Source organism: Scleropages formosus, chromosome 9, assembly GCF_900964775.1.
Source record: "Scleropages formosus chromosome 9, fSclFor1.1, whole genome shotgun sequence".
NCBI lineage: Eukaryota > Metazoa > Chordata > Actinopteri > Osteoglossiformes > Osteoglossidae > Scleropages > Scleropages formosus.
Window position 1 is genome coordinate 1,148,056 of NC_041814.1, and position 15,076 is coordinate 1,163,131.

General features: G+C 51.5%; 1 protein-coding gene across 1 annotated transcript in view; it reads right to left on the reverse strand.

The window, feature by feature from the left end:
* Positions 1–3,880: 3,880 nt before the first annotated feature.
* ncanb (neurocan b) overlaps positions 3,881–15,076 on the reverse strand; it is a 92,477-nt gene continuing 81,281 nt past the window's right edge. The window contains exons 11-15 of the mRNA XM_018728090.2: positions 11,740–11,898; positions 9,795–9,877; positions 9,132–9,276; positions 6,319–6,501; positions 3,881–4,345 (exon numbers count right to left, since the gene is read on the reverse strand). Coding sequence (XP_018583606.2) covers positions 4,224–4,345; positions 6,319–6,501; positions 9,132–9,276; positions 9,795–9,877; positions 11,740–11,898 — 692 coding nt within the window. The 3' untranslated portion in view covers positions 3,881–4,223. The remainder of the gene's footprint in view (positions 4,346–6,318; positions 6,502–9,131; positions 9,277–9,794; positions 9,878–11,739; positions 11,899–15,076) is intronic.

A 15,076-nucleotide genomic window follows, 5' to 3' on the forward strand; every position in this document is an offset into this window, starting at 1 on the left:
CGGGTGTCACGCTCACACTGCCTTCCGGCAGAGGCTGAGCGTGTGGGGCTGAACTCCCTGTATGGGAGCAGGAACATGAGCAGAAAGGAGGACCTTCTAAACGCCGGTCTCATCTGATCTCATTTAAGCAGACGGGTCTTTCTAGGCCCGGAAGGAGAGCCCCACATTGCTGGAGGCTCTGCAGGCCCCAGACCCCCCCTCCTTTTGCCCCTGGCCCCAGGGCTTTCCATTCTGAGTGCTGTCATCTTGGGCCCCAGCTGGGACAAAAGGCCATTTGTAATGAGATGGAGGCGAGAGGCGTGGGACCCCGGTGTGGAGATAATCTGCCAGAGCAGCGTAACTCCCGGTGGCGAGGGGCACGTGGGAGAAAGTGAAGGAGTGACAGGGAAAAGTGCGGCGGGATAGAGGCCAGGTACCGAAAGCAGCCGTTGGAAGAACTACGTGATACGGGGGGAGTCGGGACGCTCGCTTGCTTCTGTGTTCTAACCCAGCGTGATTCCGTACCCGAGCCTGTCGGGCCAATCCGTCCGTTTTGCTCTCCCTTTGGTTTTCAACTGAATTTGGGCCGTTTTCTACTTCTGTGTCACACTTGGCTTTCTGTCTACGTGCTTGCCAGCGAGCAGAAGACAGCTGGCACGTGCCCCTCCGCTGCACGCCCATGCCAGTGCGCTTGTTTATTCACACAGCCGGTCACATGGTGCTGTGCCGGAGAGCCAAGAGAAGAGTGGCGGAGCAAAGCGACTGCAACTGACTGCCAGCAAGTCACGTGCATCCAACAGACCAGCGCAACCCCCGGCGCTACGGTCAACTTTCGGCAGGATCGACACTAACACGCTCGTCCCGCAAGTTCACGTTCAACTCGTCTATGTACGGGACCTCTGCGTACAGGAAGCTCCTATGTAAATGACACGTGATGTTTAAAACTATGACCTTCGGAGCGCCAACTAGGGTATCGGATGGGAGAGGCGTTAAATCTTTTTTGTCTCAAATCGGCCCGAACTATCTGCCGCAAGGCCATGTTGTCATACTGCAGGGAGAGAAGGGGACACAGCAGGTGTGATGCATCTCTAACCGCAGGTGGTTCACAGCACAGGCAATGGCACTTCCCCGAGGAGCACTGCACACAGTACCAGCTGTGGGATCCAGGTCAGCGTGAGGTGTACTCTGCACAACGCAAGGGCGCCAATTACCCTGCTGCCACAGAGCTCCTGGGCGAAGCTAGTAGATGACAAGAGTGGTTCAAAGCTCTTTGGGGCTGAGCTTGTGCTTAGGTGATTCCTCCACACTAAGCTGCTTGGGAGCCCCTCTGATCTCCTCTTTGTCATGCTGGAAAGCCGGTGAAAACTTCCTGGAAATGAGCACTATTTCCATTCATTGATGGAGGTGCAGCACTAACGTGAAGCCAATACGGAACAGAGGGCAAGGCATTAATGTGGCTTTGCTCTGCTCCCTTCCTCATCCCTGTCCTGCCTCTCACACCAGGGTCAACTCTTTTATATAAGAGAAGTCCGGGTCAAATGCCAACACGCCAACTTGTGCTTCTCGGTGTCCGTTATTCCGTTACGCTCTTTTGGCAGGAATAAAACCTTTGAAAAAGTCACGCCCCCCCTAAATACCATTACACATTTCGCACTGGGATTATGCCCGTCATTGTGCTCTATTTCAGTTGACAGAATAAGTAGAAACACACTAAGATATCTGATGTATACATGCCCAGTTAAACAGCCATTAAATGGTAATAAGAAATCTGTTCTCGATTCACTTTGACCCACGGCTTATAAATTGAACCCTGAACTGTGTTGATACTGTTCCTTCGCGGTTTGAAAACAGAGGCTTGCCCCCGGGAGAGCTGCGGCTCTTTTTGAAGTCTTGCCGGGGGCTGTGAGCAAGTCCTATTTAGCGGCTCATCTTCCTAATTAGGGCCAGCAATTAGGCTGGCCCGTCTAGCGCCGTCTGTCTACCTTCAGGGACCGCAGCCAGACAGCTCGAGGAAGCGGCACACATGTGAAAAGACTGCAAAGGAGCAGAGCTCAGAGGCTCACTGGCATCGGCGTCTCCGCCCAGAGGGGGGCGGCCGCGAAGCATCCCGGCGCATCCGCAGCCGACATGGATGACGCGACGACTGGCAAAGGAAAAATTAGCCTTCACCTTTAATATCTAGAGGATGTCTCACAGGAAGGCCTATTTGCAGAGTTGGTTAGCGACTGCAAGCAATGGCTAACTGAGGGATTAGTCTTATTACAGCTCAGTATTGACAGCAGAACTGGGCTGCACCCTGTCTTTGCCTTCAGGCTAGGTCCTCTGCTGGGCCTTGCGGATGAGCCTCTGCAGAGCCGATGAACTGATCAGCTAATGAGAAGTGATGACAGTTTTTTGCGTTTTGTCAAACACAGCCTGCAGCGTTACTGTGACGGGCAAGTGCCGGCCGGGGTGATCCATAGCATCTCCACCATGGCATCATCAAATAAAACCACAGCTATGACCAATGTTTTGTTGATTGTATGATCCAGCTAATGAAGGCCTGGTGGACAAATGAAACGTCTCCAGTCATGGGAAGAAGGTCCCCTTGGATCTCCTTCTGTTCGTCTATACTCTTTTCCTCCCGGTGAGTGACAAACGCTGTGACGATAGCTCGCTTGTTCCTTAACTGCTGCATGAAGGTTAGAGTTTAGACAGTGTGTTTGCCTTGTTCTTTCTTTATTTCATAGAAAGCCAGCAGCAAGGCAGTGAATCGGTAAAGAGCAGAGCCTCCTCTGTCCAGCTGTGACAGATGAGGCAACTAGGCTCTCTTCACCCGTGTCAACTATTTCAACCCACCTTAAAAAGAGATATGTACTAGGAAAATCGAAGAGCACCATCCCCTTTGTCTTGAAAGAAAGCCATGGGCATATTGTAGACATTTTCCCTCGCTCTATTGCTTTCCACGCAACTCTCTGCAAACTACATCAACCTTTGAGCCTTGACAACCGCCTGAGAGTCATACCAGATTCACTTGCCTCTCGCCATACGCCCCGCTGCTGTTGGAGCATCTGTTCGGTACCTTGACTAAGACCAGGTGAATCGCTGCTCCGAGTCACCGTGTCTGCTTTGCTGCCCCCTTTTTATCGGAGGAACTCGTATAATTCAGCATCTGCCAGAAAGGCTTCATCGCCAGGCTGTTTTATGCAGTGTCGAAGCTACGCAATTAAGGTTTGGGATCCTCAGCAGCTGACAGCACAGTTTCTGCACCGCGGTACGAGTAGTACACACCCCCAACCTTGAGGACAAACAAACCATCAATACCGAAACGCAGGCAAGAAATAGAGTGAGGGAGCTGAGGCAAAGCAAGGTTGCTGAAGCTTGAGAGCGGATTTGTTAGAAGTCTTTAAACCCCAACATGTAGCACAAAGTCAAACTGCAGAGGGTTTCTTCCCATTACTCTTGGAAGAGGAGTATGGACCGATTTGAAAGTGGCCATTAGCACATTTGTGGAACATGTATTCTACCAGCGAGAGTGTGTGTGTGGCTCACTGTGGCTCTTTGGATGAGATAACAATAAGCAAATATCCGACAGACTGAAAGTGGCCTTCGATTCTGGAATCCATGCACATCTAGCTTCTTGTTTGCTGTGAAAAAACACAATGGAACAGACAGACTGGAGCATCCAACTTAGAACTCGAAACACTTCCCCGGTCAAATGAAAAGAAGTGCTGGAAAAGCCTTTCTGAGCTGAGGAGATAAAACTGCTTGGACACAAAATATGTTGAGTATAAACCAAAAGCTATTGCACTGAGGAGCGCCAACACTTTCTGAACAACCAAGCCTTTGTTCCTATGAAGTACAGTGAATGCAAAATGCAAGCATTTTTGAGCAATTGAGTGTTGATTTACGTGAATCGGGATATTTAATTATTCGCTTACTAAACTCCGTCCCCTACAATTAATGAAACGCTCGACGCCTTAAGAAAAACGATGGTACAAAAAGCGCACGACCAAAGGAAAAGCGGGAATTTTCACGATGAGACAAACAAGTGATCCCTTGAAAAGAGTCGGAATACAAATAGAAATGAGGGAGAGAAATGAGGGCGGATGAGAGGAGAGGGCTTGCTGTTGTCCCGGTCAGGCCTGGTAGTGGCCTTCCAAGCCTCACAGTCAAGTAGGACTGTCAGCCCGGCTCTACGATCTGAGACCGGGGGTCCGGAGCAGAGCGAGGACCAGGGCTCCGGAGGACCGCGGCGATTTGGTTCAGAAGTGGCCGTGGCCCTCCTCCTCACCCCTGTGACCTCCTGCCCCGCCGTGCTTCTTGTGCTTTCGGCGCTGCCGCTGGGACTTGTGGTGGTGGCGCCGGTAGCGGTGGGATCTGCGAGCTGCAAGAGGACAAAGGGGACAGAGCTTAAGAGAAAAACAAAAAAAAAATCACAGCTGCATTTCGTTGTGCGCACACAGCAGTGCACGTTTCGAGATCGTTCCTGTCCTCCCGCGGCCCCTTGGAACAAGAACACGTCATTTACTTTGTTTTGCCACGGGCTAAAGACCCACCTGCTCTAAGAATTCAATAAATTCTCCCTTCACAATCGTACATCAATTTCTCTCCTTCAGTGTTTCCAGAACTGTTGAAATTCTGTCGGGAATAAGACCTCGTATGAAGGACTTTGGATCTAATATTCCAGTGACAGCAAAGTTTTTCCACTTCATTTCAAGACACGGTGAACCAGTATCACCTGACTGAATGTGGTACTTAGTTTTCCGTAGACTTGTTTTCCAGTGTAGTATTTTCTGGTTTTGCTGGCTGGGGTGCTTTGAAGCAGTGTGTGTGCACTTCTCCAAGGCACACACCTCCCTGCACGCAAGCCTGGGGAGAGTAGCGGCGGAACCTACTGCAGCTCCGCTTCGGAGAGTCATCTGTTCTGCATTCAGCAGGAGCGTGTCCAGCAACACCACGGGGTCGTGCAGCAGAAAAGGCAGCCCTTCTCTTTCTGCTTGAAGCCAACAGCCCGCAGGCACTCAACCGAGCCCAAGGTGATGCTGCTGAAGCAGTCGGTCGAGATGGCCTGGTGAGCGCGGCCCTTTCTTCGCTTCACCGGTGAGACGCTCCGGGTCACGATCGATTGAGGAGCGAGCTCATCGCTACATTCCACACGAGTTCTTTATTTTCTATCCAAATTGCACATGAGATGAAATCTATGCAGCACCAGTTTACTTTTAATATTCCTGCTTCACTAGTTGTGCACTAATGTGATGATGTGGCACAGTGGCACAGCGAGTAGCACTGCTGTCTAACAGTGCCTCGGTGGTGCAAGAGAATGTGGGTTCAATCCTGCTCAGTCTGTGTGGAGTTTGTATGTTCTTCCTGTGTGGGTTTCCTCTGGGTGCTCTGGTTTCCTCCTACAGTCCAAAGACATTCTGTTTGGGTCACCCTATAGCGTGTGAGTGACACAGAGAGAGTGTGTTCTACTGATGTACGGATGAGTGACCCAGTGTAAATAGTGTATCTAGCAGTGTAAGTCACCATGGTGAATAAGGTGTGTGGCCTAGTAACACTACATAGAGTTCATTGGAAGTTGCTTTGGACAAAAGTGTCTACTAAGTGAAAAAATGTAAATGATATACTAATACTGCATTTCAAGATATTACAGTGTAACTCTTCTGACACCTTGCTGTTACATCAGTGGTTCTCACTGCATCTCTCCGCAAGTCCATGAAGCGAACAGCTTGAGCTGCTCGGCACCAAGTGTCCACTTTAAATTCTGTCCTTTAATAGCTCTTAGGATCTGAGCCCTTTTCTCATATCCCACAATAGGGGTGCAAAGTTGGTGCTTTGTGACACTGACAGCTTTGGTCAAAGTGTTGAAGTGTCTGAACTCTGGTAAGACGGGCCGATTATGCCGTTTGCTTGTCGAATGGCGATTGTTGCCGTGTTCACACCTTCAACCTTACCCACATGATGAATGTGTGTGTTACACACACAAATATGTTCTGAATGTGCCGCTTCCTTAAATTTTCTTTATTCAAATTATTTCTGGATAAACAAGCTAAAATTTTAACTGGCATTACTTTATAAATAGACTTTTAAATATTGAATAGCCACGCGCTTCAAAAAGTTCTTCAAAGATTATTTAGAAGGGACCCCCCTGCTCCCCACATTATGCAATAGGTGGAGCAGCAGAGAGAATTAAACTTACAGTATTGCCACAACCTTCCTGGTTCAGGTCTCGGAGGGGTTTACTGTTAACCTCCAGCATGGACCTCACCTTCTGTTACATAAGTGGGTAAAACTGAAAACTCCCTGCAACTCGTATTTTACCCCCACGGGTGTTTGTCAGCACCGCCCATCACTCACATTTTGTACAGATGATCTTGGGCCGGTCCCACTTCCCGTTGGCACGGCACTTGGCTGTGGGGACGTGGCGCTGGAGGTAGCCGTCAGCGCACTGGTAGCGCACCACAGAATGGATGTCGTAGTGCGAGCGCTTGCGGCCGATCAGGAAGGCATTCTCCACCAACGGGGGCGTTCCGCACAGCACTGGAGAGGAGAGACACGATGGGTACGACCACTTTGGACACATTCGGAGGTTTACAGGTGTAAAACTGCTCTCGTGCCCTGGCTCCCTCCCTGTACACCATACAGGAGCTTAGGGGTCCTGCACACACGGGCCAAGGAGGCGCACACTGAACACACCGAGCACCCGCCCTTTAAAATGCACACGTTCACTGCATGTCACAACTTACTTGCACTAGAGCAGTCGGTTCACATCACTATATGCTCTTCTTATGGAAATGGCATTAGAACAGCTCTTTAACTTGCGGAGGGGAGGGGGGTACGCTCGCCGGCTGGTGTGCGGTGCTGCTCGGCGCTCCTTCCCTAGATGGCGCCCTTGCTAATGACTAATGGATCCTGTTTGACTGCGTCTCTTCAGACAAAGACAAACCCTGTAGGCACAGCCAGCCCGTTCCTTTGTGTGCTGAAAGTACCGGCTCCACAGTGAATAATAATGGATTCCGTGACAGCCTATTAGTCCCAGGAGCCCGAAGAGGCAAATCTGCACCGGGCTGAGGACGCAAAAGCCCCGCCCACTCTAAATTAGTCTCTCTTTATCAGTCTGGATGGGAAACCTATGCCATTAATCCTGGAGTCAGATTTCATGCCACATTTGCAGTCAAATTAATCCTGAAGAGAACCCCCCCAAAGTGTGTCTGCCGTGGCGACTAATCGTGGGAATTTAGCGGCAGATTGATCTTTGGGTAGTCAGATGCCAGTCTAGGGGGTTCGGGATGTCGAGAAGGCCCCAGTCGAAGGGCCACCGCACAGGAGACTTAGAGAGCCCGTCGAGTGCAGGATCGTAGCAGCAGGCGCCTGATGGGAACGCATCACGCCGTCAAGCGTTTACAAGTACGCGTAGGAAGTCCCACAAGCAAACAGCACTCGCCACGGCTATTGATCCCGGAACACCTCCGAACACCGGACCGACGCTCTTATATCGACGTGTTCTTGTCGGGATTCGTGAGTCTCCCAACTTCCACGGCTTTCGTCGCTTCGGTCTCCTTCCGGCAATGTTGGCCGCACCGATACGGCAAGGCTGACTGGCGGTTCCACACGCTACGCTGTCACTCTGCCTGCCCAGCGGAGAACAAGGTACCACCAGCAGCAGAGGCCTCTGGGGCTGTTAATTGGATCGATACGAGTTATGGGAGGATAGAAGGGGCACAAGGCTGATCAGCTGGCTGAAGAATTGAGCCATAAATCACGAGTGATCGCGGTGCAGAAACGCAGCCCGGCTCTGAAGCTACCGAAGCACACCCTGCCGAGGGCTGGCGGCCTCACACCTCTCATGCTATGTGTTAAACAGCTTAAACGTCACTCTGTCGCCGCGGAGACAATGGGAGTTCAAGGCCCAAAAGCATCGCTCACACAGCGGCACAGTTACAGTGAGCTATCTGCATTTGCGGCTTCACACACACCCATGCAACGTCGCGGCGCACGGCCGGTATACTTTTCGGCAGCGGCCGCTTGCGACTTGCGGCTTGTGGGCGATTCAGGACCGCAGACACGGCTCATAACTTTTAATTCCCGTCTCCAGATGGTGTTCTTTGGGCGCTCCGGCCACAAAGGGACCAAATGATTCCCGTTGAGAGGCAAACGCGAAGCGGACCTACAGACACACCGTTGCGCGAGCCCCTCCTTTGCATGTGACCCCCAGCGTGCATCCAACAAGGAGCTCCCACAAAGCAGGGCGCCTTGGCGCAGGCCGGCGGCTGCGTGGGGGTGGGCGAAGCAGTGGCAGGTGGCAGCCGCCCTCGGTAGCAGACAGATGTCCCAGGGGAGGGCCGACAGCTGGCCCGGCTCCGCTGCAGCGGAGGGGAGCCGCAGGGGGAGCGTGTCTGGATCTGAGCGCAGCCCGTTTTTTGGGAGGGCCTCATTAGGGATCGGGAAGAGAGGGCTCTCAATGACAGACAGATGTCTCTATCGAGGCTCATCTTCCTCGCCGGTGTGACTCACTTCTGCGCTTCGCAACAGAGGCTGTGTCTAGAGCAAGTCCAGCGGGTGTCTGGAGCAGAGTCCGACTCGAACGCTCGGATTAGAGTGAACGTGACATCCCCGACGAATCGCTTCCACAATGAGCGAGCTGAAAGACCGACGTCTCAAAGGAGCCGATGACCATCTGCACTTAGGGGCACGAACGTGGAGCGAGCGGCGTGGTATTTAAATCTGCTGTCTGGCAGCCCGAGGACACAGGTTTGAATCTCTCTTTCTGCATTAGTACCCTCGAGTGAGCTGCTTACTCTAAATTGCCCCAGTAAAAATTACCCTGCAGTTACCGGACAAACGCAGCCGCTACTCACACAAAGTCTCCATGTTACAAACATGGCCCGTTAAAAGCCTAACACCTCAGGCTGGTGTCGTACGTGCTCCCGTGAGCTGTCACCTCCCTCGCTGGCTAAGCGAAGGAGGTCGGAAACCCAGAAGAGAAGCCAGTGAGGACCTTTAGGGTCGTGAGATGTTTGCCTGTCTGGGCCCGTAGCCATAGAGCTGCGGGTGAAGCGGACTCAATGAGAAAGAAGAACGGGACAAACGGCAGAGGTCGCAAAATCCAGGGCTGTATCACATGGGCTAAAATGGCCTTCCTCCCTCGGGAGACCGCTCGTCCTCCTCACCTGTGCCCTTCTTGCAGATGTAGGGCAAGTTGTAGTTGCAGGGTACGTCGTTCCACTTGCCGTTCTCATGGGCGATCATCACCACGCAGTCCTCACCGCCTGCAAAGAAGTTGTCTGGCTGGTTCTCTCTCCAGTTCTCATATTGCTGCAGGGAGAGAGATGGATTTGAGGGGGGGGGCAGCACGCTGCACACGGGTTACGGAGCTGGACCCATCATCAGGCAGCAGGTTCCAGGAACGGAAGGGGTGCTCCTTTTATATTCCAGCGGAAGACGCGCTCCCCAAACACCCACTTTTTAATGACAGAACTGCAAACTTGGCAAGTCATTTTAAACAACCCATGTATTAAATAAGGTGCAGGGACCTAAGGAAGCTTAAAAAAACTACCAGAAAACGGTGTCTTCATTTCATCGCATTAAAAGATTTTCTCAATGAGTTTTCAAGCCAGTCAAGGAGCACGGATTCAAACCCGTGTCCTCAGGGTGCCGGGCTAGAAAAGCAGTTAGAATATACGGTACGTCCATGTCAAGTTGGTGCTCAGCTACAGAAAGCAGTGCGTTCAGCCTTTGGTAAAAACAATAATGTCATCATGGGTCTTGATGTTTAAAGACAAGCTCGTCGTTTTCCACGTTCCAGTGGAGCAGGCGAGGAGGACGACACCTACCAGTGCCATGTTGTCTGTCCACTGGAAGTCCTCCTCCACCGTGCGGTCATTCAGTCCAATCCAGGTATTCTCATGGCTCAGGCCTGAGGAGACAGCCACATGGAACCTTGTACAAACCGCATGCTAATGCTGCATAGGCAAATGGACCACACACACACACACACACACATTTTCAGAACCGCTTGTCCCATACGGGGTCACAGGGAACCGGAGCCTAACCCGGCAACTCAGGGCGTAAGGCTGGAGAGGGAGGGGACACACCCAGGACAGGACACCAGTCCGTCGCAAGGCACCCCAAGCGGGACTCGAACCCCAGACCCACTGGAGAGCAGGATTGTGGTCCAACCCACTGCGCCACCGCACAAACAGACCAATTTACACTAATTTACACTCGACATGAGGCTGTGTCTCACGCAAAACATTAAGAAGTGATATTCCTCTCTTTGCAGACTGCAGCCGTAGTGTGAGGGCCACTGTAGAAATTAGTTTTTTCAGGGAACCTGCATCTGTCAAAATTATTCCGGGAAAAATGTTTAATCTGCATTAAAACATTTGTATTAATATGTAATAATAGAATTATTATAATCTCATTAATATTGCATTGGATAATAATACAGTATAACTGTAAGCTCAACGCTGATAGAGGAAGCACATTTGCCTCTTATTTACTGCCATGGCTGTCTCTAGATTTGAAGACTTGTCTTGTATTTATTGTTTCACCGCAGCTTGTAGGTGAAGTTAAGAAAAAACGAAAAGGAAAAAAAAAAAAAACAGAAAAACACCTTGAGAAGCCGACTGCTATCACTGTAACGCTTCCATGAGAATTTTCTGTTGAGTAATGGAATCTCAGTCATCATGTAACTGATTAACATCATTATAGGCCACATTAATCTTCCTAATGGCTTCGCTCCGTTTATCATAGGGGTGGAGACAACCATTTTCAAGACAATTAAACAGCCTTTTTTGGGGAAAAAAATAGTATAATGACTACAACATGCAAGTATTTCTGGAAAAAACTTAGGGATACTTGGATCGCTAAGCTGATTTACCAGTTGGTATCGACCGCAGGAATATTCCATCTTGAGCATGACTAAAGTAGCGCTCGTGCTATATTGGTACCTCCCAAAACAAAAATGTGCATTTAGGTCACTTGCCTCTGCGTCTTCGTTCCAACACACCCACCCTACATTATACCGAACCTCACCGGAGACGTTCGAGTGTCACGTTCGTCGCTCTTGTCCTGTGTTCCAGTGCGTTCCGCGCCCTGAGGTTCACCAAAATATTCCATGCTGCGAGGGTACTGATGCTCTGTGCTGAACACGGGCGCCTCCAAACCGCTTTGCAGTCTAGCCTGTGCTGTTCTCTATAAACCTCTAACCTGCTCCGCTGCTGTCTGGTACACCGCTCAAGTGCTACAGCAGCATTGCCGCGGGACAAGAGAAATCAAATGAGTAATGAATAAGAAAACACACGCCGAACATCAGAGAGTGAAAAATGAAAAAGTTTCCAGAAAGGTGCTTTTTTATTTGTTGTTTTACTTCTCTTATTGTTTTGCTATCTTTCAGACCCTGAGGGTGAAATCAGAGGTTTTCCCAGGCGGTATATCACTCTCTTATGTAAGGTCTAGCATAGCGGCGACGTGGTGGCGCAGCGGGAGGCGCTGGGATCTCGCAAAGCCTGGGCTCTGAGATTGGATGTGGCCTCAGCCCACGTGGATTCGGCAAGGGCTTCCTCGGGGTGCTCTGGTTTCCTCCCGCAATCCAAGGACACGAGTTTCAGGAGAACCGGAGACTCCCGACTGGCCTCGGCGCGAACGAGCGAGTGCGTCACGTTGTCCGCTTCCAGGCGTGATGCGGCGAAAGGAATGCAGGGACCGCAATGTGGTATTTCTAGCACCGTACGTTGCCGTGAATGAAGCTGAATTCTGCGGGGGCGTCGAACTCACCGTTGAGGAAGTCCTGCTCCTGAGGCGAGTGGATGCTGGCTAGGTGACCCCTGTGCTCGCGGCAGTCTTTCTCGGCGTCCTCCCAGGTGTGTCGGTGCGTGAAGTGCCTGTAGCAGTGGCCGTGGAACTTCCTCCAGTTGTGTTCGCAGCCCTCGGTGTCTGCGCATGGAGGGGAGGGTAAAGGGACAGTGAAAGACACACTTGGCTCGTCACCCGTCCAGCGCCGGCCGTATGTTGTTCGCGGCCCCCGCGCTGCGACCGACGCTCGCCTCCCGACATGCGGTCCTGCTTCGACTCCCTCTGCCTCGTGATGCTCGGTCCCCTTCCGCCCCCCTAATCCTCGTCTGCCAACATTATGAGAAAGAGCTTAGCTCTATGAGAAGCGTTTTAATCCGCTCAGATGACAACAATCCAGAGGAACGGTTTTCGCCGCACTGGTCCTGCGCTAATTAAACCCTGTCAAATCCCTGTCAGCAGAGCCGAGTGTCTCTCTCCCTCCCTCCCTCCCCTGGGTCTCGGTATATCTCAACTGAGCCACGGGGGAGACGGGCACCACAGAGGGCTGAGGGGAAGTGGGGCTATATCTCTCTTGCACCGCAGCCTGGCTCCCCCCCAACCCCACCCAATCCCCGGCTTTCGGGTCAGGACGGATGGCGATTTCCGCACCCCTGAAAATCCAAAGTGACACAAATAAATTGGCCAGTGCGAACGCGGCGGACTGGGGCCCCTCGTGCCACGAGCGGAGGATATTTGAGGGAGATGAGCAGGAGGGCGGCGAGAGGGAATTAACAAGACAAGCAGGAGGAGGGAGGGAGCAGCAGGAGTGGAAGGACTGAGAGCTGGAGGAAGACAGTCAGAGCAGAAGAGGAGAGAGGGGTTGTGGGGAAGAGCAGATTGGGAGTCGCCAAGATCTCGTGTGAAGAACCACTGTCTTGTGCCTCTCTTTTAAAAGGAGCTTTTGTAGTTACCACCAACACATTCCATTCAAATGCTTGGGATCGAACCCCTCTCTGGGTGCCCTGCTCCTGATCAAGGTACTTCTTCGCCACTGATGCACTAAAAGTCACCCAGTTACATGAAGAGGTAAACCACTGTAAGCGGTAGAGTACTGTGGCATGCAGCATGCCCACCCCCCGGATCGCTGGCCGCACCTAACGAAGAGGCGAGCGTCAGGCGCGGCCACGGTATTTCAGCGGTCCGATGGATGGAGGAAAGTCGCCGAGGTGTACCGAACGGAGGGGCATCGCCGAGCGTCGATCACAGACAGATGCTCTTTTTCGTGTCTCCGCTCATCTTAGCTATGCTGCTTGTCTTATGTTTTCATGAAAATCCAAAAGCAGAACCCTGTCACCTGGTCGCTTCCCGAACCTGCCATGGCCTGCTGTGCTCCGAGAGTACGGAAGGTTGTAACAACGGCATCGGATGATGGCATCAGTTAAATAAAGGTCATAAAAAACCTTTCAAGGGATGCTGATCATGATACTGCACGATAGGATTGAGCTTAATTGCCAGGTTTCTCTGAAATTTGTCTTGCATCACAGCAGCTCTATCCCTCAAGGACAAAAGCGTACTACACAATACGGGCAATGGGCGAGGATGTGAGAGACAAGGAAAAAGAATAAACAAGCGGATGAATAAATAGATAACGCACAGTGCTTTCCATATTGCACCTCTCGGTATTTTGCACAGAGAATATCGCACAATTATTTCACTTTTTCTCTGACCACCCTGTATATAATAGTAGGCTGCCCTATGACGGATGCTGTACGACTGAGAGACGCTGTCTGCGGGGGATGACGTTTGCACAGTTTATCTGTGAGGGACGGAATGCGAACACTGCGAGAAGGATGGCGTTCGCGAGAGACTGCATCCACGTGCTATTTGCCGACGGACTTTACGCGAATGTGATGAGGGAAGGACAAGAAAAGCCGAGAAAGACGCCGATGTTGAGGAACGCGTGAGAGACACGAAGTGCGGTGTACGTTCGCTGTGAAGGACCCTGGGAGGTACGGCATCTATGGTGTAATCTGAGCAGGAAAACGGTGCTGGAGAACAGAGACCAGTCAGCGTGCCGACGGGACGAGAAGCCAAAGCGCTCCGGAAACACCACGCGACCTCAGGCTCTCCTCCAGAGGAGGGAAGCACCAGCACGGGCAACGAGCAGAACCACCGACACCTCTGGCATCCGGCCCTGCTGCTCTTTCTGCGGCAGCAGAAGTGTGTGTGAGCTCTATTTTACACACAATATGAGATGGAAGCACCAGGGCGCAAATTGCTCTCTGCCTCCCTCATTGACTCAGGTGCTTTAAAACCAATCAAAAGGGTAACATCAGTGCTCTCCTCCACCTCCTCGCAGCCTTCTTCAAGGTCTAGATGCTTCTGTGCTGTATGCGTGGAGAGAGCATCTGTATTTCCCTTCTCCCTCCCCTCCCTTCAGGGTCCAGAGAATGAGTGGGTGGTGTGTGTGTGTGTGTGTGTGGGCGACGAGGGACTGCAGCAGGGTTGTCGGGGCACTAGATGACGGCAGCCATGCGGGCGCCTCACCCTTCTACAGCAATCTGCATTCCCATCCATACATCGAGTGCCGTGTTGAACCTTGGGCTCCACAGCGGCTGGTGAGATTGAGTAGCAGACACCTCCTGGGCTCACATAATGGCTCGCTCCTTGTTTCAAAGCAAGTGACCAAGTGTGAGCCTTCCTGAAAACCCCATGTTCTGTAGGGGCCTGCAGGGACCTTCTGACACCCTTGAACTGCAGGAACGTGGAATAAATGTGGTCTCTTTGAAGCACATGGTGGAGCATTTTTTCTGTTATTTACAACTTTTTTCTCTCATTCTAAACCCAGTTTCAGATGTCTCAGTTCAGTCTCCGTACTTATTGATCCAGATGAGTTGACGCATACGGTATGTCCATCAAATCTGGGGTCCCCAACTTTTTGCTTTGGGGGGGGGGGAGGGGTTGCTCTTCACACTGCAAATCATCCAATGAACAAACTGGAGAAATAAGTGCAGTCAGGATTGACACAACCAGAACGTCACACACCCAAACATGGTAAAGAATCACTGCTGGTCTTCCCTACACCATCTCTGATGCAAAGACCCCAGTCGACGTTGACACTACATCCTGCACCGGGCACAATCAGAACACCTTAATACCCTGACGCCTTCATATGTCTTCCAGCGCTTTATAGAAATATAACGAATGGTCCCACATAGACCATTAAGTACTGAGTAACGTTGAGGTTTTGGTCCCTGTCGGTGACCATACTGACTGAACATAGCTTGTTATTAAAAACACACACACACACACAAAGCCACTCATCCTGAGCAGGGTCACA